At 37.4% G+C, this 26344-nt stretch overlaps 1 protein-coding gene across 17 annotated transcripts in view; it reads right to left on the bottom strand.

The window, feature by feature from the left end:
* The window catches only part of RBMS1 (RNA binding motif single stranded interacting protein 1), a 339988-nt gene that overhangs the window by 18941 nt on the left and 294703 nt on the right, over nt 1-26344 (bottom strand). For all 17 annotated transcript variants that reach the window (XM_086898568.1, XM_086898556.1, XM_086898564.1 and 14 more), the window contains 4 exons: nt 18233-18291; nt 15333-15424; nt 3902-4059; nt 676-755 (listed from right to left, as the gene is read on the bottom strand). In XM_086898568.1, the coding sequence (XP_086754694.1) occupies nt 676-755; nt 3902-4059; nt 15333-15424; nt 18233-18291 (389 nt within the window). The remainder of the gene's footprint in view (nt 1-675; nt 756-3901; nt 4060-15332; nt 15425-18232; nt 18292-26344) is intronic.

Below are 26344 nucleotides of genomic sequence, written 5' to 3'. Positions count from 1 at the left end.
GAATATACATTTTGTCTCTTAGAAACAGTGCTGACAAAGCAGACAAACTGATGAGGAACTTGGTGTGACAACAAAATTGTACTAAGCCTTCTCTGAATTTTGCCTTGCACAATATTTCTAGAAGCAACATTCTATACTGACCTCCTTCCATTTTCCTGAAGGACTTTAAAAAGCTACGCTGGCTTGAGAGTTGCAGCTCCCCAGTGAATGATCATGCCAGGCACTGCTGCAGATTCCTTTTATTTTTTTTTTCTACAAAAATATTTTTTGAAAATACTTCAAAAAAAAAATCATCAACAGATGACAAAACCAGCCCACTTTTGCCTGTGAAAAAAGCCCTGTCCATGGACAATCAGCCAAATTCTGCTTTGATACAGATATTTGTTTCCTCACTTCAACTGGGATTACGTGGGATGTGAATTTGTACATAGCTGGCATCTTAGCTGCTTGTTTCTCTGCTAGAAGAGAACACTACTAGATTCCTGAAAAGGTTTACAACAGAAAAGCGATATACTGTGTTCCAAGCAAGCATTTCAGCCATCCAAAAACCACACAGTTTAATTTTAATAAGCCTGCCTCTAAATGAGAAGCCAGATACAACAATCAGTGTAACAGGCTTCCACCATGTAAGCAATAACCCATTCATACATCTTGCAGGAAATATATGCAACATACCAGAAACTCCTGCTGGTGTCTTTATGAATTTTCCATTAAAATGAGCAATCACTGCTTCACATTTTTCTGTTGACTCCATCCTAAGAAAATAAAGAATAATTTACATAAATTAAACACTCAACCAGATTCCCATGTTTGTGATTTTTTTTGAAGTGTATTTCTTGCTTTTTCTCAAATCGTATTTCTTGCATTTTCCCTCTTCACTGCTGTGGCTTGCTTTCCTATTTTCCCATGCATGAACAATGGAGATGTTTTCTAAGAACATATAACTTCAGGAAGGTAAAGCCAAACTCAATTAAAATTTTATGCAGTCTGAGACCAAAGTCAGTGCCAAACTGAAAATAATACTCTTATTTACTCAGAAATTATACTGTAGCTGTCCAAGCTGCCTGAAGTATCTCTCTTGTCTGGAAAGAAGCAGGACTGACTCACTGTCACTCATAACTGAATCCTTAGTGTACATGCTGCATGCAGTGAAGGTTAATGCCACTCTTAAGAGAGGATTCAGAACTGTCTGTACAGTTTAAGGTAATAAACTCAAATATAAACCTGCCTGACTGCGTGACCCAAACTGACTTGGCAGCTTTTAGCTTATACACATCATCTCCACTAATTGATGCACCGGGCTCTTATTTAATTGTCTCCAAGTTCAGAACAGGAGCCAATACCAGCATAGCTGTGATGGCTACTGAGAATGCATCCAAAATCTTAAACAGGTTTGTGCACTTATGCTGTCAGATCTAGACTTAACAGACTGAGCAGAGGGCTGGAGAGCTCCTGCTGGCCTGGGAGAGGCTCTGGAGGCTGTGCCTGCACCCTCACCTGCAGGATGGATGTGCCAGCCCCAGCTGCCAGCTTGGACTTAGTCACAGTGAATGACTGAGATGTGCCATTACAACAAAATGAGTTTTAAAAAAAGAATTTATTTTTCAGCTGCCTGCAAGATGATGTTTGGTTAATGTTGAACAGATAATTCTTTTCATTTGTTCATAAAGTTCTGTAATTCATATCCACAAATTAGGCCAACGGTCTCAGCAGCAAACAACCAGGACTAAAAATTACCAAGTCTTGGTATCTTTTTAATTCTGATATCCTTTCTGCACAGGCTGACAAAATACAAGCATAGATAACAACCAATATCACCAAAATCCAGACTGAACAAGAGGTTTTCCTAATGATTCCAAAAATATCTCTAAGAGAATTTTCAGAAGTTCTGGGTTATTGGATCTGTATCAAAGAAATCTAATTTTTTTTGTTTGTTTGGGGTTTTTTTTGTCTCACATGAAACAAACAATGTAATATAGTTTAAGACTCAAGTCTGGATTTGATAAAATACATTATTCCCTATCAACTCAATAAGTCTCCCAAAGGCAAGAAATTAAAATATTTATTTAATGTCTACAGGTTTCTTGGAAAATTTTAGCTTTAATTAATATTTATCCAAGAATTTTTCAGTATAAGAAAAATGTTCATCTTGCAGAAGGAAAGAAGTTCTAATTAGATATAGAAACAGTTCTTATCCTATAACTTATGTATACTATGTGTATGTATATAAATAAAGATTTATATAAAAATAACTTCACTCATATATATAAAACACAAAATGCATAATAGAGAAACTATTGAGAAAATACTTTAAAACTATTCTATTTTAATGTCCTCTATACAAATGAGGATACCCACAAGTCTTTTTACTTTTGCATATGATTCTAGAACACTTCCAGGTATACTGGAAAAAATATATCCTACCATATTTCCTACCATACCACTGATTCAAGGTAGAGGTGGTAAACAAGTTTAGGGAGAAGAGACTGAATGAATTCAAAATGCCCACTGAATTTTAGAGAGGTGGTGATAGTGGATTCTAGCCTTCATAGTACCAAAAAGTGAAAGCTACGTATAAAACACACATATATTAATGAAATTAAAATGCCAGGCTAATTTTGCCCCAAAAATATTACAAATACCTGTTGATTTTTTAAAGGGGACAGGAAGAAATTTTAGCAAAGCCCAAACTTGCTGGTTTTCCACTCTTACTTAATGAAAATGGTTCAATTATTTCTAATTATGTTCCTTTGTTATACCTTCTTGAAACTGGACAATTTAACAGGAATATAAAATTGGGGGTCAGGAGGCTGGTGGGGGGAGAGATTTAAAAAAAATAAAAATAAAAATCACAGTGCTATGAAATACCCCCCAACCAACTCACAGGAAAATCAATCCCTACAAATTTTGGCCTCATCAGGAGATAAATTTGTTCAGTTCTTTTCTGTGCACTAATTTTAGACTCTGCTATTTGTTCAAATACAGAGCTATTGTAATATTGGCTGAACATCTGAATTACTGGAATTTGATTTCACAGAGATTGTAGAACATATTTTGAGAATCCCAATTCTTTGCTCGACGCATGCTTTTGTTGTTGATAATAGAACACTTCAATTTAAAGCCTCTAAATTTTGATTGTTATACTAGGTTTAAAGCAGGACTTAGATAAATAGAAATGGCACAGAAAAGACTTTGATGAAGAGATCCCATTAAAAATAGCTGCATTAACTAGAGAAAAAGTAGACTCATATGGACAGAATATTTGGGAGGTATCTAGTAATTTATGAAAAACAGTTGTTCCTGTTGATTTGGGTGAGATATTTGACTTAGAACACAAACATTTTAAGATGAGATTTACTGTAAGTGAATAAAAATATTTTCTTTCCCAGCTGACATCATGTTAATGAGCATGAAAATTCAAAGGGTTGATGTTCAAAGGGCAATGATGAGTTCATTTTCTCCAAGGAACTAATGAAGCAAAACAAAACAAAAAAAGGCATGGGGGTGGGGAAGAACGTTCTTCCTTCTGGTTTGCTGCCTGGGATTCAAACTTCAAAAGCCAGAAAATCACAGGAGAAGTCTCGGTGAAGCATCACATAACTCTTGCTTAGTGGTTCAGGGATAGAAGAGAAAGAAGAAGTACAGAAAAGAGAAGGAAGTGGTTTAGAGTGAATTCTTATTCTAGATAATTGTCCAGTAAGAGCAATAAATTTAGATTCAGCCATCTAAGCAAGATGAGACACAGCTTTACCAAAAGAAGAATTAACAAAATCCTGCTGGATAACTCCACCTCAGTTTCCCTTCTCTTTACAAACCTTGTAATATTCAATAATTTCTGCCTTTTCCACCTATCCTTGCCTTTTCAGTCAAAACAAAGGGAAAAGGCTGCCCTCTGAAATACCTTGCAAAGCCAACACCACGGCTTGTCCCACTTGAGTCCCGCAGTATCCTTGTGGAGATCACCTGCCCAAAGGGCTTCAGCATGTTCTCAAGCTCCTGCTCATCCATCGAAAGAGGCAGATTGGAAATGTATAAGTTAGTCGGGTCTTGTTCTTGTTGCTGAAAGAGAATTAAAACCAACTGTTATTGTTGTTGTCACTGACATTTTGAATTTAAAATAAACAATTACATATGACTTCTGGTGCAGACTTTTACTTCTCAGGCCCTTTGTAAAGGCTGCTCTTTTCTAGTATTAGTGACCTCCATCTTCTGCCACTGCCCACAGCATTCCTGAGTAAGTTCCCCTTCTCCTATTACTGCTGACACCAACATTTTTAAGTAGAGATAAAGGTAAATAATTGACCAGTTTATAGTCTATGTTAGAACTTCATGTTTCAAATTTTTCTGAGAGAAAAAAAAATAAGTAAAAATGAGATAAAGGAAAGAAATTAGTAGACAAGAAATGCAAGAGTGGTGGAAAGCACTAAGAAAGCCAGTTATAAATTAAGAAAAGATTGGGATGACAATTGGAAAATAATGTCAGGAAAAAATGAGAAAATGGATTTAAGAGTATGTACATTGCCATAATAACACCAAAAGAATAGGGTGATACAGAAGTGAGTGGGACAATGTCATCTCCTTCCATGCATGAACATTTTTGACTTTTCACCAAACTTCTACGTTTTGCATTCAGACAATAAAAAAATCTTCTAAAAACTTTCTCTAGAAACAGACAAAATGAGAGAGGAGGGCAGCCAGGAGATGAGCAATGAGGGAGGAGACAAATACAGCTGCCTTTTTGCCATTCCCCTGCTCTTAGGCTACTCCCTACTTTGTGCTATCTATCTATGTGCCATGAAATGACCTCTCAAATAAACCTTTTTGTTGAAATTGACAATTTCCAGCGTTTGTCTACAGATTTCCAGCTGTGCCAAGGGAGCATCTCTTTCACGCTGGTGATCACTGGCCACGCTCTGTATATTTTATATATATATATACAATTTTCACAGAATAGGTAAGGTTGGAAAGGACCACGTCTGGTCATCTAGATCACACTGCACAGGATTGTGTTCAGACTGTTCTTGGATATCCCCAGTGTGGGACACTCCACAGTTTCTCTGGGCAATCTGTTCCAGTGCCCAGTCACTGCACAGTAAAGAAGTTTATCCTCATTTGCAGGTGGAAGTCCGTGTGTATCAGTTTGTGTCCATATTTATTGATCCCAGCATATTTGATGGCATAGTTCACAATGCATTTTCCCTCTGTACCAGAGGGCTGACTGGCTTGCAGGGAAGTGTGAATCAAACCAGACAACAAAAACAAAACCACAACACTTGCCTCCTTCTATTAAAGCATTTCTTAAAGTGATTTTACCGGATGGATGGTCATATCCTCTCATGCAGATCAGGCATCAATCTGTCTTTAAGCTACCCTTATATTAATAATATCTCAGTACTTTTAGTAGCATATTGCATAATTTTATAACTTTCTATATTTGATATCACCACTCAGTTTGGGTTAGTTTTTCCTAGGAGGGGAAAAAAAAAAAAAGGGTATTTGGGCTTGGGGGGAGGTCACAACTTTTAGGCACAGAAAGGAATTCTCCTGTTCCAAAAACTAATGAAAATTAAAAATGGGGAAGCAAATTCTAGGCTGAGAGACTTTTACTATTAGCATTTTTACCCCAAGCTTCACATTCAGTTCAAAAGAGTTAATGTTTTGAAGTTTTCTAAAATGGTTTTAAAAGAAATTTGGTTAAAAGACCTACAGTAGGGAAATGTTCTCCCATTACATCCTCCTGATGTGCATGCCTCTGCCACTGGTATGACTGCAATTCCTAGCCACAACAAAATCCCACACACCTTACAAAACAAACTCTTCCAGCTCCCAAGTGTTGCCCTCATTGATCCCTTTATGATCCATTAGAAATGGCATTTGATTACCCTGTATAATTTCTCTTTTGTTACCTAGTGGAGACGTCCCCCTTCCAAAATAATACTGAATCTATGTAGCGCACAGACAAGTTTGGGGTTCCAATTCTCTTATCATAGGGTATCTGAATTCTTTTTCATATTAGAAAAATCAACAGAAAGAGAAGACAAGAAAATGGATTCACTGTGAGGCCAGAGCTGACATTAATATTAATTGCTGAGCAACATTACAGTAGTTACATCTTGACATTCAGCTCAAATTTCCTCAGGCAGGAATGTGAGATGAAGAACAGCTTTCACAGTGTTAGAACTGGTTTGTTACTTAGTATTAGGCAATTCTGTTTTGCACCTTGAGTTATGTAGGCTTAACTTCCTTCTTTAATGAGTTCTATTAGCAAAAGCTTTAATGGAGGTTTCAGATATTGGCATTACAAAATTGCACTTGTAGCCATAGCAAGATTTTCTGAAGTTCCAAATAGTGTTTGAAAGGAAAAGTTTAGAATGTTTTACTTTTTATTATAGGCTATAAAATATATAGCAAGCAAATATCCTGAAACTTCCCTAAATAATCTAAAATGGAAAGCCAGACTCTTTGCATATTTTTATTTAATTACCTTATGTTTTTATTCTAGAATAACAGAAAATATAAAACCTCTAATATTTGAAAAGATTAAAAAGGCCCCATTTTGTTCACAGAAATAAAAGTGTAATTTACATGCAAAAAACAAAGTAACAAACAAAAGAATACATTCAGAAACACCTGACAGAGAAAGAAATTCAGTCAAGTGCAGAAGCTCAGAGAAAGCTGTTCAGGTAAGTGGGTAGAGCACACTCCCCTTCTCTCGTGCTCCTGTTGCCTAGGGCTTACCAGATTCCCACATTATCCTGGCACTATACTCAGGATGAGACCGTGAACCTTCCCTGCCAAAAGGGGCACAAGGACCTGCTACCAGCCACTGCCCATGATGGGCATTAGATGCTTGTACTTCTCCACCTGCCAGAGAAAACTTCGTGCCACAAAGTCATGTAACACTATTGTTAGGGAAGGCAAAGCTCCACAATGGAAGAGTATTAGCAACTTTACCACTAACCCAGATTACAAAGTTCTTGGGAAAAAAAGAGAAAAAAGAAGTGCATCTGAGGAAATTGTTCTAAGGAAATTGTTTTCTCTTAACAGAAAGCATTTTGTGATGGAAAAATGTTACATCTGGCCCATGAAACAACCGGTATTTTGCATTATTAATTACAGGGGTTTGGTCAGGTACGTGCTGAATGGCTGACTGGAAAGGACTTCTGCTTTCCTGACCCTTTCTCCACATCAGTGGAGTACAGCCTGAATATTCCCAGGGATTCAGTTACTTCTGATTTGATCCTTTGATGGAACACAGACCACAGCAGACAAAAGGGAGTTTGAAGGCACTTTTACACATGTCCATAGCTAGAACCAGTAAAGATGGTAGGCACAGGACGGAAATGAAAAGCAAAAAAGCTGCCAGCAGATGAGGATGTCTCACTGAAATCCTGGAATACAGCTTGAAATTTCTTCCATCTGTTATTCTTCCAGCAAAATAGTTGAAATGCCAACAAACACATTCCACAGCGCATTGAGGTGGTATCTGCACTGCAGGTGCAAACCCACAGCCACCCTGGGGAACAGCAGCAGTTCAGCTATAAGGATAAAACACAGAACCACAGAATATCTCAAGTTGGAAGGGACCCATAAAGATCACCAAATACAACTAGGTCAGGACACATTAATTTAATCCACTTCTTCACTTTTCAAGAAAAGAAAGAGACTGCCATTGGTTCACAAAAGGGCTCATTTACAACACTCATTTGCAACCCCTACTACTGCTGGCATAGATGCAAAGCAAGACTGAACTTCTTGTGGAGCGTATTTGGAATTTTCTACGGTTTGGCAGTGGAAGACTTATACCAATTAACGTGCAAAACACCTCCTCTCTTCCTGTGAATAACTTATTTCACTATGCAGCTTCTGTCATGTCCACAAGGCTATTAAACCTTGAAACAGCTATTTGGGTATGTTTTTGGAGATTGTAGGAAGCAACATAGTTCCTTCCCCTTAGAATATGCTGGTTTCCAAGCTGACTTCTAAATAGCAGCCACAGCTAGGGTTCTCCTTCCATTTCTGTGCTATCTTACACCAAAGGCACTGTACAAACAGATGCTTGCCTTTGTACAAGATTTTGTCATGGAAAATGGTTACAGGTTAACAGTTAAAATTCAGAAAGTTAGGAGAAAGACAAACAATTTAAGTCATCTCTCTCTCTCACTGGCAAGCAGGAGTTTAATATTTTAAGTTCTGTGATTTTCTTCCTTACCAAAATCTGTCCCACCACAGCTTAATTCACAGGGTTATTACTAGTCTGTCTCAGAGGAGAAAAATAATTCCTTTGATACCTGAGCTTTTAATTCCTCTTCTGGATTTAAGAAAAAAAAAAAAAAAAGTTAAACCAGCAAAAATAACTTCCAACAAACTCAGTTCAAACCTTGACTGTACACTGTAATCATTCCTAGGATTTAAAGGTAGTGTTCCTCTGCTTAAAATCCATGAAATTGTATAAGCCCCTTTCCTCTTATATACCTTAAATCTCTTGAAATTATTTGCACTATTTTATGGAAATTATCAAAGATTTACTAAAGTCAGTGGGAAGTTCCCTAATTTTGGGCAGCAAGCCTCATTAACATATAAACCACTAAATATAATTTTTTTAAAAAATTCTATACAATTTAGGAAAACTGCTTCATTTTAGTGTCTTCATATCTCACGCAGAGTTCTTTCTCCTTAGTTAACAGAATGTTCAGCAGATCCTGAAAGATGCTGAAATTGCTAAGTATTTTCAGATTATGGACAACATCAGGGAATTTGTGGGCTACTACAAGTATCCATATTACTGAGGACACTAGCAAGTCTTGTTTTTAGCAATCCAAGTTATCAAGTTTCTATCAGTCTTTTCTCACCAAACACCTTCAGCTGTGATTCCAGAGGTTCTCTACCAGAATGTAACAATATAAAGATGCAGAGCAAAGCTCTTGCAGAGCAACACACTGCTTCTTCCCAAGGAGCTCTTATAAGACACAACATTTCTTATAAAAGTGATGGGAATGATCAACTGTTAATATTTATTTCTGTAGAAAGAGGTGATCAGGATTCCTACCATCATCTGAAAGAAATTAACAAAAAACCTTCCTGTGCGTGTGGAATTGTTCCTAAACTGTGAGCCAGGAACTTGGCAAAAGGCAAAGACATCTGTTTTCTGTTGCTCTGTGTAAGGTCAGAGTGAACAGATAGCCATTCAGAAACATGTGACTAGGCACTGCTCACAGCATGGAAGATCCTCTGCCTGATAGGGAAGGGATTAAATGCTTGTCTGCCTTCATATAGATACTACTTCAAAATTTACAATTGGCCAGTGTCTCACTGAAATATGTCTGATTTAGCCACAGTTTTAATACTGTCTGACCAGAGACTGGTAACAACACAATTCAGGGTGAAATCACTACCATAATCTTCACTTCTTCTTCAGAGCTCTATATGATTAATAGGCTAAACATTTAAATTTATTTTTACAGGCACATCTGTATAAATTAGAGGAATTTAACCATAGTAAACATCGTGATCAATCTGCCTATCACTGCATTAATACATTCCTTTTTTATTTCTCAGTGATTTTGCTTTACTTTTGCCAGAAGGGCAGAAAGGTGCTCCCTGGGAGCTCTGAATGACCCCACCACAGTTCATAAGAAGGCCCCAGACCCTTGTCAGGACCAGCCACAGCACTACTTGGCACCTGAGATGAGACTTGTGGGCTGAAGCTCTTTACTCAAGGCAAGTGGCTGTTAACAGTCTATTTAGTGCACTTGCAGTTCCTGAAGTGATAGCCATTTGGCTGCCAGGTTAGCAATATTTGGCTTACCTTCAATTTATTTTACAATGACTTTTAAGAACTTTTATGAATATAACGAGTAAAATTTATTGTATTTACTTAAAACCTATTACAGTAGGATTTAATACTATTACCTACAAAAAGTAGTACAAACTAGGTAAAAAGAAAACTTTTCAAGACAGTTGCTAAAAACTGCTGTAGAAATCTGTTTGGTTAGCTCCAGTTTGCCTGTCATCTGTTCTTTGGCATTCAGAAGCCCAGATGCAGAATAAAAAAATTGCAACATGCCTACCTTCTCCAGTTAGATTAAGCGCACTAGCTACCATGGTAACTTAAACTATTTTTCTTACTTTGCTCTGTAGGAATAAAAACTGATTTAATTCTCCAGAAGGTTGTCACAGTGGTGACAAGTACTATAAGCAATACATTACTGAACCTCAAAAAAGTTAGCTGTTTCTCATTTCTGCTCATTTAAAACCATGTTCTTCATCAGCAACATAAAGGAAGAGCTGCCTCCAATACATTATGCTTATTAGCTGTGGAAAAGCCTTGATTTCTGTTACAGAGATGAGGACAAGCAGCTAAGCAGTTTTTCCCTCCCCAAGTTCACACTTCATATGGTGTGACAATTCATCTTTTCTAAGTACACTCAGGGAAAAAAGTCACCTAGAGTAAATTTAAAGTATAAAAACTTAGGATCAAAAGATAGTTACCTGCATATGGAGAGTACATCACAGTTCTGCCTTTGCAACAGTAAGTGAAAAATATAAACATTTCAAATTCAGGTAATCGCTGTACTCCAGAGGATCAGCATGAACTCAGACAACAGGCTCATACTCATCATAAGCTAAAACCACCCTCATGTAACAAGTTCCACAATTTGCTTTGAGGGCCTGTAGACCACTCCAGAAAACACAAATTGTGTCTTAAGAATGGTGTGAGTCAGTATGTGATGGGAGAACATCCTTTACATTGTTAGCACATTGTTATTCTGACACAATTCAAATAAGAAACAATTGTTAAGAGGGCCCTAATTTTTTGCACAAGCTTAAAATATTTGCAAGTATTTAGTGATATGCTAATGTGAGAGCTAATACAAATAAGCAGGACCACACTTCATTGTGTCAGCGGAAGCGAAGAGTTTAAGGAGGAGGAAATTGTAACATTATGAATCTGAAGCCCTAAGTCCTAAAAATGTGCAACTCTGGGGAAATCTTTGAATGGATAAACACTGAGTCTTCCCACAAAAATGCACATTAGTACATAGAACAGCATTCCTTGGCTCAGATTAACAAGTCTCACTGACCACAGAAATCTTCCATGCCCATGGGTTACTTTCATGGCTTCCATTGTAAGTAGTATATGTTTTCTAAAGGTAATTTTATGCTTCCATAGAAAAAAAAAAAGACAGAAAAACACAAACTAGAAAATAATGAATAATGAATATCAACCAATCAATCAAGTTATGAATTATTTTGACTACGTTATAGTGAATTTGTAGATACAGGAGAACTGCACATCTCACGAGGAGAGAGAAAATTGAAGAGACATGGGAAGACTAGGTCTTCAACAACAAAGTGTGGAGAATCAGGGTCATTGAGTCCACAGCAGCTGTGTTGGACTTGGACAACCAAATCGTTTTAAAGGGGGAACACTACACTAATTTTAAACACATGGTTGAAGCTTAGTTGTGAGAACATCCCTCAATCCTTCTTGTGATGCCTAAAATACATTGCAAGCTCTTTGCAAAAAGTGGTAATTCCTTATGTAGAACAGTTTTAGTAGCTATAAGCCCTTCACTATTATCTCAGAAATCTGTCAACCTACCAGGAGATGAACAATTTGGTTATAAAAATGTCCCTGCCATGCCAGGAAGGAGTTAACACTCAATGAAGTCTGAGCTGGCATAGCCACACTGGTATTCTGTAGAGCTTGTGCAGCTCTACATTGCTGTCAGTATAATACAGATACTACCTTGTTGACTTTATCTGGGCTACAAGCACAATGATTCTCTTCCTGTCTTACGTCTTCTAGACAGAAAGATGAGAAGAACAGTGGGTTTTATTAACACTTCTTATTTAGTGGCTCCTTTTCACTTTTTATATTTATACATTAGTTTACATACAGAAAGTAAGAATTAATCAACTTTCCATTTGAAACAGTTGCTTCAGTAGGTGAATTCATTTAACATCATTTGATGGGACAGAACTTGGTCTGAGCAATGACTTGAATGCTTTATGCTAACCTCAAAGTCAAAAGCCTATCAGAATTTGGGTGTCTAATATATCCATAGCATTTCTAAAACATCCTTACAGACCATCAGTATTTTAAATCTCCATTCAAAATACCAATATATAATGGATTTTCTGTGTGCATCTATCTTCCTATACACAAACTCATTTTCTGTCTGCTCTGAATAACGTAGAAACCTAGAGTTATCTCACTTTTACCTGTGGGGTGGTGGGAAGAGAAGAGGGCTCTAAGAAGAAACACTCTGACAGGAACCACAACTTTTCTAACCAACAAAATGGTCAGAGTTTTCTGTACTACTGCTAATCTTACCTAAGACTGCACAGCTCTACAAAATCACAGCTTTTGAAGTTATGATCCTCTAGGAGCAAGAACAATAAACTAAGAAAAGAAATTTCAAAAAATTAAAAGGAATGAAAATAAAAATTGGACACCCAGCAGTTATTAACTAGCTTAGAAATTACACTAGTCTTGCAATACATGTATTTGCTCTTTGATCTGTTGAGTGGGAGATAATCCACTCCAGGTTTGTACTGGTGGGTCCTGAAATAAGCTGGCTACCAGTATGGCTCATATCATCTGATCTCCTTCCACAGCCACTTACATACCCTGTGAAAGATGGACTTACCACTAGCAATACTCAAGTGGAAGAGAAAAGAGGGGCAATAACTTGTTAAAGGATTTGGCTTGAAGCTGTATCTTGGGCCCTGGGCCTTCCTACTCAGCAGTAGCAAAACAGCAAGTAGGATTTTCCTCAAGTCAGATCAACTTGGAAGCAGACTGCCATGTACAGCGTGATTTATACAGCATGGATAGGATGATTATTGATGATGATGATAATAATAATGTGATTCACTACTTAATATTTTGAAAAATAATATAACTGTAATTTGAAGTTGTTCTCTACAAAACAACAAAAAATTTTAATATAGAAAAATCTGAACCACTTCCACTAAAGTAGGATTTGCAGATCTTGCTGACATGAGTAGTCTAACTCACTGACCTAGAGCTACAGCAGGACACTGCAAAAAGGACTTCATGGCAGCCAGAGTCAGAATGTGGCTTCAGCAATAACATTTTCCTTCCTGTTCAGCTGCTGTGGGTCAGGAACCACATCTGGGGGCAGGGTGAGAGCACTGAGGAGCCCTGCTGCTCCTGACACCCTGGGCACAGAGTAATTACACCACCTTCCCATGGATAAATCACACCAACAGGCATGGACTTCCTCTTTGAAACTGCAGCTGTGGTGGTCAGTAAGGAAATTGATTGCCCAGACAGCCAGGAAACTCAAATCCTTCTCTGTGACACTCAGGCTTAAGCCTGAAGCAGTGTCACTGCAGGACTACCACTCATGGCACAGGTAGCCACATGCAAAAGGATAAAATACTAAACACACAAACACAAACTTTTATAGTGTCTTGCATGTGAAGGGTGTGATTTGCTAATCTTGCCAAAACAACTGTGACTGGCCATTCCCAGTATGGAGCATCTAAGTGGAGATAGGATTTTTCAGACAAAAGGAGAGCAGCACTGCCCAGGGAAAAAAAAAATCCAATGGCTCAAAATAGACAAAAATCAAAGCACTGAAAGTCATAGTCACTATTGACTGACTGTTGTAGTATTGTTCATTGGGCTGGTTTTGGGGATGCTCTTTTTGGTAACTCAAACCTTCTCTCTGTATTAAGAAGTAGACATGTTTCACTGGATGCAAACCTCATAGCTAGGAGGTCATCAAGCTTGACACAGGGTCAGAAAAATACCCCAAACTGCAGGATATTCTGGTGCACATTTTAACATTAATGCTAAAAGAAATATTACTGATCTTGCAACTGTCAAAGGAAATGAGTCAGAAATATATACTATAAAAAAGATTAAGAAACTATTCACCGGGTTACTATAGTTAATTACTAGCGCTTCTCCATCTACTCAAGGAAACAGACATCAAAGTCCATTAAGAAAATTAATTTACATTACTTCAAAATCTTTTTTTGCAGCTCCTACCAAGATATCATATTCATAAGATGGCAGACAGAACTTTGAAAAATCTGGGGTATATTTAAAGTGATCACCTAAAACCTAAAGAGTAAATAAATGTCCTTTATTAAGCATATATGAAACCTTATAAAAGGAAAAAAAAACCCAAGTGTTTTCCAGTAAGCATGTATGTTTGTGTCATGGCTGTAATGAAACATGCATTAAGTATGAAACATATGGTTTCCATTTTGTTGCCCTGGAATCTATCCAAAGACATTTATGTTGTTAGCTTAACTGTTCTCTTCAGCTGAGAAGCTGTGGAAAATATCTCATCTGAAAAAAATCTGTACCTAGTGGACAACTATAAAAGATTTGCTAGATTTTTAGCAGACTGCTTTAATAAAAAAGCCTCTGAGATTACTAGATTTTAGTTATTTTTAATTAGTGTATAATTTTCAAACTAAAAATAAATTTGCTTTAAGAGGCACCAGAATTATATCAACAGATTATACTGGTAATATTTTCTTTAGTTAACAAATTTGTAGAGGTGTTTATGGCTCTCTTTTGGAACCAGGCCATCTGACCCAACAAGAATGCATGATGATACCATTACTAAAGTATTATCTCCCTAATTTCATAAAAGTCCACTGAAGATGCTCTGAAGATCACATGGCTAATAAGCTGGTTCAGAGGCAAGGTTCATTAAAAATTAGAGAAAAAGAAGATAGCTTTCATTCTGTTATTTTTTCATAATTCTTGGATTTGCCTTGATGCAAAAGTAGGTCAGCCAAGAGCTGGCTAAGAATTTCAAGACATCTATCATGAATGCTCAGATTCAAATTTTACTTATATTAGCAGAAAATACACAAGAAGGGCTGAAACAAAGTTCAAAGGTTAAATTTTCCCATAGTATACTTAAAAATTAATCCCTAAATCACAAAGCTTCTAACCTCTGAAATAAACAGACAAGCTATGAAACCTTTCATACCATTGTGCTGTAAACCAATTCATTAAGCCTGCTGTAGTTTTTACCAATTGTTGCTAAACTTTTGTTTGATGAAGCCAATGGAAAAGACTGTTACGAATAAGTTAATAAATGAAACGAGTTTGGAGACTTTACAGTATCATGCTTCTTTATTTAATTAGTTGAGATTATTTGGGATATGGCAGTCAAAAGTCTCCATTTTATTATCTTTATAATCACATGCCTTGAGGACTGTGGTCTCTGTAAAGGGCCCTGCAGAAACTCCACACTGCCCTTGTGCCACTGTGTACAAGACTGTTCACCTTCACAACCCACTGCAAGAATTAGCTGGCTATTTTAACTCACCTTTGCCATCTGTGCTTGGACTCCGCTGGCCTTTAAAGCCGAAACTGCCTTCTGAGCAGCTGCTGGGCTGTCAAAGTCAACAAAACCGTAACCTGAAAGAGAAAACATCATTTTGTTAACAAGACAGCAATCAGCTTATAAATAAACACTTTGCAACCAACAGCCATGCTACTGGCACAGTTACTTAATACAATTTTCTTGTCGATGAAGAGGGACAATTTGAACTCAAGTTCTTCATGCAATGTCCCCACCCCCCAAAAAAATAACTTAGCAAAGTTTTTGAACCTTAAACTGGTGAGGATCTGCCCCAGTGGAACAAATCCATTTCCATGCCCAGTCATTATGAGAATTTTGGCCAAATTGCTAACAAGCAGTATAGTGCTTTGCTTTGTATAATCTGGTATGTAACTTCTAACAGCAGATTATTTCAGAGATCACCAAAAAAGCATCATCTGTAAATTTTTCTGAATTAAACTCTTATTACAGTTTGAATAAATGACAAGTAAGTCTGTAAGTTACTTTTTGTTTATTCAAAATTGGGAGAGAAATTTAGTTTAAAAGACACATATCTACCCAATTTTTGGTAAATTACTTATCTCACTGCATATACATAAAAGACAGTTAAAAGTGTGTGAAAACCTAGCTTCAGTGAAAGCAAATGGTTTTTCCTGCTATTGAAAGAATGTGACAAACTGTCCTGAAATAATTTTCTATACTGTATAATGCAATCTTTAAATATTAAAATAAGCTCAACACCAATTGAAACAAATTCCATATATTTGCAATAACCTTTTTCTTATTCTGAACAAGAACACGTAACTAGGTAGATTCCAGGATGTCTAAGTAGCAATATACCTTGGCCTTAACAGACACTGACCTTACAGGCCAGGATTTTTAATCCAGCCTGGGAATTGGAGGCTCAAGGCTCACCAAGAGGCAGTCAGAGTTTGGAAGCAGCTTCCACTAGATTTTATTGCAAACCTTATAATGCATTTTTCAATCTCCCCCTTTTCCACCAGGGAACTGTCCAAGTATTAATAAAATCTCTTTTCAGAGTTAAAGTTGGGGTAAAATAAAAAAAAAAAAAATCCAACAATTAAATAACCTCTGAAGGACTAGAAAATGGAAATATTTTCTTCAAAATATAGTCTTATCCTCTTACAATATATCTCTACTGAGAAAAGGTTGTCTAATGTTATAACACAACAAGCTTTAAAGCTCAGGAAAAACAACTCAAGCAGCCTTGTACATCAGTGCAAGCTTATTTATGCTGCCAAGAAGCTGAAGAAAGCAGCATATTGTTTTGTGTAACACGTGGTGGTGTGGATTGTTAAATCCTGACATGAAACAAAATGAATTAGTTCATATCAAGTTTTGTGCTGCCAAGGCAAGACTAACTTCCCATACCCCAAACTAGCTCTCCACACCCATGGCAGCCTGGGTTAACACCAACACACTGCAGGGTGTAATACAAAGCTGCATTCTGACACCAAGCATGCTATCAAAGCTGGCTTTGCCACCTTCCAGATGATATAGAAACTCTATTGCTAGTTGTTCCAGTTAGTTTAAACCCCGTGGTGTGCTTTTTGGCAAAAGCCAGAGATGCTGTCAATCTTTTGGTTAAATTCCAGTTAGATATTTGCATTCTGCCTACTTATGTTCCCAATGCAATTTCAGCAACACGCAGTGAGCTTCCCTGGAGCCTTACCTTGCAGTGTATTGTCACAACAGGCTGTTAGCTACCCCTTTTCATCAGTGAGATTTAAACTCTGTATTGAAAGAGTCATCTTCAATCTCTTAAAGAATTAATGTGATCTCTGAAGAACTACTGAACACTTCAGGAACTGACAGAATGGACAGACTAAATCAGTTAAGTGCAATCATAGCCATTAACTAATTAAAATAATTGAAAAGGGCATCTCCTCTTTTCTAGTCACAATGACATCCACATACAAGCTAGGAAAAAATTTTCTAGAAATTTCAGTTTCTGAACTGTCAGTGCCTCTTTAATTTTCTTAAGATGAGGAGTTGAGAAGTTATGTGTCTGCATTGCTTCTAAGTTCTGCACAAAAGCTTTGTCCTAATTAATGATGAACTCTCCGCCCTCTGCCTATCAGCGTTCTGCTCATTCATGGGCATTATGCTTATTAACACTGCTCAATCAGCTGACTTTATATTTCACTTTGGTTAGAAATTATCCTCTTAATTGTAAAAAATTAAAGTCTGAAATCTTTTTTTTCAGTATCTCCTACCACACCTTCTCTCACCACAAACATGCTGGAATCTGAATGGCTGCAATTGCAGTGAGTGATGAAAATCCGTGAACTGATGCATCCAGCTTATCTAGAGGAGTTCTAATTTTTTTTTTTTTTTTTCACAGCTGCAATTACTTCATTGAAAATGAACCCTCTCTTTGCTCCCAATACATTCAATAGCACATAACAAAACACAATTAGAGTACTGGAACATGTAATTAAGTGCTGCTTCAAGCTACACTAATCAATGGAGCTTATTTCCACAATGTATAATTTTTTAAGATACTTAGTATAGTTGAATGGTCATCTGCAAGCTTCCCGAGTTTCTCCAGGCAAAAGGGGAAAAGCTGCTTTTAACTCCATTTTTGTTTTTAAAATAGAGGCGAGCTGCCAGCCAGCACTGTGCATGTCAGCTTCGCTCCGGCTTGGCTGCGCCACCGACACCGGCTGTCTGCCAGCTCCACTGGAGGCAAATGCATTGAATACACCAACCACCAGCAAGAATAAAACTCATCTAGGAACAAGAATGTGAAAAAAAGCCCCAAACCAATGAAGGTAAAAAGCACTTAAAATACAACATTAATGAATTTTATGGAATCCATTATGACTTTTGGGGGAATGCAGTATAAAGGAAAATATACATACCTTTGCATTTGTTTGTAGTCTTGTCCAAAATAGCCTTTGTGGATACAATTTTCCCATACCTAAAATGTATTATACATGTGTAAGGAAAATGAGAAAAGAACATCCTACTATAACAGTCACACAAATAACTTTATAACATATCCTAGTACCCTTTACTCTAACACTAAAATTAAACAATCTATAGACCATATAATTATGGAATGCAAACTCATTCATAGATGGAAGTGACTAAAAAGATCAACAATTTCAGGCACAATCTTGTTCTATTTGCCCTATATTCTCAGTGGCATCACAGGATCACAGAACAAGCCAGAAAACAGTGCTTTATAGAAAATAATTCCATGCAGTTAAAACGCCAGTATTTATAAGACACCACGTTATAGATATAAGCTGGGACTCTCTCAGTATATAGACCAGTTAAAGCAAACCAGTTGCCCTGTCAGTGCTAGGCTTGCTGGCTAGCACAGTATGGAAAGAGAAGGAAAAAAAAAAATAGAGAAAAACCCAGCAAAACCCCAACTGACAAACACAAAAATATGACATCTGATTTAATATTATTCTGTTCTGGAATGTGGCCAGTGCAAGACTTATGAAAGCTGATCAACAAAGTTGGCAAAAAAATTCTGTACATTTGTGTAAAAATAAGCAATTTCAACTAAAACAAATCATCCCTCAGGAAAGTTTCAATTCTCTTATTGCTAGTTTTTCAGCTTCCCAGTACCTGGTAAGTCTAGTCTGTCATGCAGCCCAAAGGTGAACACATAGAGATCTCAGCAACTAAGCTTGGGAAACAGGTAGACAGTAATCCCAGCTATAAGAACAATGGCTGTTTCTGAAGCACTCTGCAACGCTTTTCAGAATTAGGTATTTTGATAATTTTCAGAGTAGAATTTGTTCCTGTTAGCAATTTCCCTTGGAATTAAAAAATCTCACTTTCAATTTAAAACCAGCAATTCTCTTGGCCTGCATCAACAGTGGGACTGGAAACGGAGCACAGGTTTCCCAAGCTCCTTCCCACATCCTCCTCTGTTTGCTTGTCAACTACTTGTTAGGGTGCTCTGAGCACAGAAGAAAAAAATTATGCAAAAAGGAGTTTTCTTTCACTTGAGAATGTAATGTAACTTATTACAATAACAGGTGTATCTATACACCTAAAAAGGTAAAAGGATCTTTATCATTGTACAAGAACCCAAAATGAACAGAGAATTATGAGAAATCTTATCAGTACACAAGAGGAGAATCTGGGGGAAAATGAACTTTCGCAATCTTACCTGCTAAATAGAACTTCAACAGAGTGAGTATAATTTCAAAAAATATTATGTCAAAAGACAGCTAACTATATTTCTTCAGTAGCTGTGTTAGTCTTAACAGTTCTTCAAAATATATTAGAAGCCTAATAAATTGAGCTTAGTTGATTAAGAGTATTCATTTAACTGTTCATTTGCAAAAACAAGGCCTATTTACAAAGTATTTTCCCCACACCTTTCAGTGTAGCTGTCACTCTTTGTGACCAGTTTCAAGACCCTGCTGTTTATGCAACAGTTATTGGATAGCTTCAAATACTTGCAAGAGATTAAACCTGGGACACAAGCCACAAAAGTGGTGGCGTCCTCCTATCTGAAATTGTGAGCCTTTACACTATACTATACTCTACTCCATATAAAATAGAACTACCTATCTATAGCCTAAAAACATACAAGCATCAATGAGAATCACTGCATGCCTAAATTTACCATTTTAGAAGCTGTAATAAAGCAATAGAAATTGTGCATAATAGTTGGAGCAGGTACTTCCTTACTCGTACCACATACTTTCCAAATATGTCATTCCATTCAGAAAGCTTTATAGTCCCTAAGTCAAAAGTTTTCACGTTTCCTCCAGAATTTTTCTGAGTGCAGAATAAATGCACATGCTATAAATGAGAAAGGCAAACTGCTCAAGGTGCTTACAACCAGCATGACATTTGACAGCCAGCATTCTCCATATCCTATCAGCCTCCCTAAAGCTTCTTAAAGTGAAGGGGTACATAGCCTTTTGTGGGAGAAAAATCCCTGAAGGATGATCTGGTCTCTGCTACTGTGTCAGTTCTTGAAAGTGCAGAAAGTGGTAGTGGTGAAGAACCAGATCACTGGGTGTTTATGTAAGCACAGTGCCCCGGCCAGCTGTGTCAGGGCTGCCTTGGACCACTCCAGCCCATGGTGCTGATGCCCACCAAAGCCTGAACGGGTCTCTGCACATCTGTTCTTAACAGAAACATTCTGGACCACTTTCCTTTGTGCAAAGACGCCTTAGTGATTTATTGCACTGTCCTAGATAGCACGGCTCCTGCAAAGAACCAGCCACCATGGAAGGCTGCCAAGAAATTTCAGCAGTGTGAGTCTAGGAACAAACTGGGAACCAGTATAACAATAGCAGCTATCACCAGGATTTCTCCTACGATTTTCCCTCCCATGTGTGAGTTGTTCTCCACTGGCATGCCAAGAGGCACAGAAAAGCAGTTTACCCACCCTGAGCCTGGCTAGCAGGATGCACCCCCTCCTTGCTCCCAGCATGTGGTCTGGTATCAAGGGAATTACTCTTTGCAGTTTCTCCCAAGTGCTTCCTTCAAATTATGACCATTGCAAAAACTTTTCTTCCCCTTGAATTCTACAGTCCTTATACTCTGCTTTTAACACTAGTTCCTGTCTTCAGCTGCTCATTTGTTGGGTGCAACTGCAATCAAGACCCTGCAGAAATCAATGAGCTATGAAACACACCAGTCATGATGCAAACTGGTATGTATTACTTGTTTACAAAAAGGATTATAGCAAGCAAGAGAAAATTTGTATTCCAAAGATGTCTAGGATGTTAGGTCTTGCCTGAAGATCCTAACTCCTCTCAAAGCCTATACACACTGAGTTGTCTAAGGCACCTGCTGAAGGTTGTCTCCTGCTCCACAGCCTTACTGCATGCTTGGTGAGATTTTGTACCTAGAGCAGAGCACTGTTCCCATGGCTGGCAGAATCACTTCTACAGTGATCGGCAATTGCTCACTCCCTCTCAGCTGAAACAGTTTTTTAAAACATGCTCTCTTTTAAATTAAGTACCAGTCTTAAGAAATAACTGCTAATCTGGCTGGTGACAAGCAACTAGGTATTTCTTATTAAGTGGGTTGTTTTTCTCCCCTAAATAACATCAAACTCACATTCAGCAGCAATAGAGAATTCTTTTTTTTTTATTATTTCTTTCAAGTGCTATTAATACATTCTTCAGTTTGAATTATGTTTGGAGATGGAAAGATGTTTTCAGCATTGCACCTCTTTTCTATACAGCACTTGTAGCAAAATCTCAACTCACACATTGAGGAAGAGAGGGCCTGGGTACAAAGCGGGTAAATAACTGCCAGGGTGCACTGGGCATGGGATTAAAAGGGGTGTGCTCAGTAACTGCCTGTGGCCCAGTGTTGTGGTACTGTTTTGGTACAGAACACCAATATAAACATCTGTCTGGACAGAATATAAAGAAGAAACATGTTCAAAGCCAAGCTAGGAAGAAATGCAGTACAGCTGCTAACAGGATAGTGTTTACTACTGCTCATTACATATTCATAGCACAGAAATTAAAAAATATCCCTCACTTGCTCATGCTGCCCCAAAATCTACTGCCAGGCAATAAGAATGTCAAATTCTGCACTATACCTTTGTCTTAGATGCTTCTGAAGTAGAAGACTTGAAGCAAAGCACCACCAAAATTTAATTTTTTTAACCATATTGTTCGGCAACATGGTCAAAAACAGTGCAAAAAATCATCCTGACAGATTCACTGCAAATTGCTAGGGATACATTTGACATTGAAAACATCTCTGAAGCCTAATTTTGGCAACCTACACAATGCTGAAAGAAAACCATCTTTCTTTGCAAGTACATGCATCAACCTGAATTGCTATTTATTTTTCTCCCTTTGTACATCTGGCAGTATAATGAACATACGTGGAAACATGAAGGTGAAAAGATGCAATCATAAGCATGACAAAGAATGGGGAATGAAGTAGCTTGAAATCTCTGCCCCAAGTGCTGTTTTGAGTATTGAAAAAACTTATCAGTGTGTGCATTAGGGGAGGTACAGTAAGAACAGGCAGCAAGAGGTTTGATAAGGTTTCTCTGGAATGAATTGTTCAAATCTTTGACCACAACATGATGTAATATAGCTCACACCACCAAGCTTACAGTGCTTCCCTTTGCAGTACTTTCAACCTTTCTTCCAGCTTTTGCTGTGAAGGATTTTCCACAAGATGCTGACTTGGACAAAAATATGCCAGAAGGATCTCTGCTACCACGGAAAGTCCTTGCCTTATGCTTAGGTCCTAAATGCTTAGGTCCTGCATCCTGAACTGTCCAGAACTTCGTGTTGAAGAAGAACAGTGATCTCCCTTTGCCTAAGTCCAGTCCATCTGTAAAAAGAACATTCCTAGAGATCCTGCAGTTACAGTTTGCATTACTGTAGTGCTGTCAGAACTCCTTTGATATACAGTAACAATGCTGCATATCTTCGGTGTTTGTTCTAGATTAATTTTTACATCTTAGCATCTTATCACTCCCCTTCATGGAATGCTCTTATTTTTAAGATCCAGAATCATGTGGTAAAACCAGACATGGAATTCAGAACTTGTAAGTGGCTCCAAATAACATGAATTCACTTTCAGGTGGAACTGTGAAAGAGGACCTGTCTGAAGGCAAAATGTTCTGATAGGAAGCCAATATTCTCACCAGGCGACTCAAAGACTGGAGAGAGCACAACAAACAGGCAGATCTGGCAAAGAATGTCACATAAGAGAGCAGATCAATTAACCCTAAAATATAATGCAGCTGCTGAATAGAGGCATATAAAACAAATTATAATTTTGACTAGGGTAAGTAACTAGATGAAAATGCATAAAGCAAATACTTCCAAAGCAATTCCTATATATTAAGTGTAACACTAAAAAGAAAAAGCAGGTAGGCCTGATTAGTCTGTAAACCAGCTTTAAAAATAAGAGACAACAACAGAAACAAAAAAATATTTCTTATTCAAGATGGCCTTGCTCAGCACACAGCATGGTCAGTGGGTATCTTGCATGTCATCTAAATGTGGCTAATTCTTTCTTGAAAGCAAATCATGTCTTTCAGTATGACCTCGAATCAGTGCACGCAACAAACACAGACTTCTGAAAATCAGTGATGTGCAAATTTTAAGATCCTCACCTCCCCAAACCAAGAGTATTCTGTTTTGAATACTATGGCTCAAAACATTTATATGCAACTGATGGTCTTACTAGCCAGGCCCACACCACCATCTTGCTTGTAGAGTGGGTGGAAGCCACTCCATTCCCAGTTGAGACCTGAAGAGGAAAAAGGCTAACAGCCCATGGGAAGGCCTAATCTCTGCTGGAGTTCCCAGCTCCTCTATAACACCTGGTGCAGAAGGAGCAAAGAAAATTCCCTGGGTCTGAGAAAAAGAGCCAAGGGAGTTGTCAGCAAAAGCTGACTTGGTACAGCTTGCTCCTGTTCCCCACTGATCTTCCCATGTTCAGGACATTTCTAAGCCAAAAGCACAGCCAAGGGAACATGATCAGCCCCATCAATCTTTTCTCTTGGATCCAAAACCCAAGCATAAAAAGTTTTATCTGGCTCCCATACCTCTGCCCCTCTGCTGCATTTTGGGAAACCGGTGTACTGAACCTTAAGCTCTTGGTCCCTTTTAAGCTTAGACAAGCACAGGGAGTTTTTTCTCTCTTCGTATCAAATTTTCAATTTTCCAGTAAGGGGAATTTCAGAAAACAATTGCCAATACAACATTACTATCTTATGATAGACTACTCTGATCCCACTGTTTAGTTATGGGTAAATGTTTCTTACAAAAACTTGATAAAGAAATTTATTCAATCCAGCAGAATACTGAGTTTAGAGAACAGAATCAAACCATATGGTTTCCATTTTTAAATTCTTCTTCACCACATCTATGCCCTCGTTCAGAAGGAAACATTGCTGAGAACATTTTGTCTGTATTTTGTTTTCTGTTGTTGGAAGACACACTGTTCTTTGAGAAACTCTTTGAAATACTCAGTTTCTTCAAGGCCATCATGTACCTAAAGGTTTTCTACCAGAACATAATAAGCATCTACCACCAAAAGCTAGACAGATCATTTTAAGTGCATAATTAAACATTACACAAAAAGCTGCAGTTATACTTTTATATTTTTTATTTTCTGAGTTAATGGGTATGGATATTCTAGATTAGTATGAGTTCAGTTTTGAAATTGTTATAGATTTGGTAAATTTATTTGGTTTAGTAAAGTCTCCTTTCCTAGCTTCAGATATTCAAGCACTGGGTTAACCAATGCCACCAGAAGCGTCCTGTCTCAGGCATTAGACCATATTTTCCACTATACGCAAAACAGAACTTACTTGAGTACCTAAATTAAAGTGTTATTTTGATGACATGGTGTTAAATAATCATGTGGTTTTGACATAAAGCTAGTTCCTTCCTTTCTTACTAATTGTCCCTTTGACTCTCTGGTACTTCAGAAGAAAGATGGTCTTTTCAAAATACCCAAATATCCAAGTAGTTTTCATTCTCATTTATTATTTTATTTTGGAAATAAATAATATCTCCAAATAAATTTCAAAATTAAATTAAAATTAAAAATTCAAACAAATTTTTTTTGAGATCTGTGTGCTAAAAAAAAAGAAAAAAGATCCATCAACTAAAAAAGGCCAAAAAAATCCTAGGCTCCCAGAAGCCTTGCCTTTACTGACAGATCGATATTCTTCTATACTGCTGTAAGCTCTTCATTAAGATCAGCAAAGCTTTCTTCACAAGATGTCTATGTTTAACTCTTCTTTTAAATTTAATTTCTGTTTTCAATGACAAGCAGTGTATGTCACCATCATTACCAAAACAATTACCAACATCTCCACCGTGCAAACTACTATTACTTTGGTCCAAATAATTTTTTTCTTCAGTCTCAGTAGGTTACAATTCCAGATTGCCCTTAGAAGCAGCAAAACCAGATGCAAGCCCAGATATTCTCTCATCTCTTACAGTTATCTGTCCTCACAGGAGCAGATGCTTTGTACAATGGACATAGACAATTCAGTAAAGTGTGAACAAATGCCTTCTAAGTTTCTTGGACAATATTAATTTCAACAGATAAAAAGCAGTATTTTATGAATAAGTATTTGGTTTGTAGTGTACAGGCTCTACACAGATGTAAATGTTCCTTAGAACTAAAAATAATCAGGAATTCAAAATCCTAGTGGACAGTGGAGTGACACACAAAAAAATATTTTGGAAATCATTATTTTTCAGCTACTCTTTTTTTTTTTTTTTTTTCCCAAGAGTAGTTATTTCCTGGTTTAGACAAAGATAAGATGTGGTGACAAGGAAGATGTGTTTTTAGAATCAGGAAATGTTTGCTTCCTTCTGCTCTTGCTTTGTAGAGATGTGAATAACCTCAAACCATTCTGTAGAAGCTGACTGAAATTCAAGGGCAAAGAGTCCCACTAGCATCCTGCAGCAATTTTTATTACATTTTCTAAAGGTTTTTCAATTAATATGATCTCTGTTGCACAACAAACTGATTATCTTAAAAGCAAGACCCACTGCACAATGTCCTTTTATTCAGCACAGCTGAGGAAGACTTCAGGTTTTAATGTCTCTGGGCATTTTCAACACTTCAGAAATATTACAGCTGACACTAAAGCAGCTTTCCCAGTGTGGCTTTCTAGTGTCTTAATGAATACACTTTCAACAGCTTCCTGCAGAGGTGTTTTCTCCATCAATCTTAAATCAACAAAAATCTAAGGGCATGTTTATTTAGTTTCACTTTATAAGGTTAAGAATGTTCCAATATGTGAAAAAGCAGTTATTCTTCAGTACTATGAAGACACAGTCATGTGGAGGGGGGGGCCTGAAATTAAAAATAATCCATTAAGTATGTGCACACATACACACACACACCCCCACTCCCAGGAAAAAGCTTTTGGAGTTGGAGAGGAAGGCTCTCATATTATGCCCTGTCAGGCATCAAGAAGAATTCTGCTGATGCTGCTTTGAGAAAAAACACAACAGCTGTAGAACCAATTTAAAAAGAGA

The sequence above is a fragment of the Cyanistes caeruleus genome, chromosome 7 (genome assembly GCF_971803275.1).
Source record: "Cyanistes caeruleus chromosome 7, bCyaCae1.hap1.1, whole genome shotgun sequence".
NCBI lineage: Eukaryota > Metazoa > Chordata > Aves > Passeriformes > Paridae > Cyanistes > Cyanistes caeruleus.
Note: the sequence above shows the minus strand (reverse complement) of the source record. Positions and strands in the feature narration are given on the sequence as shown.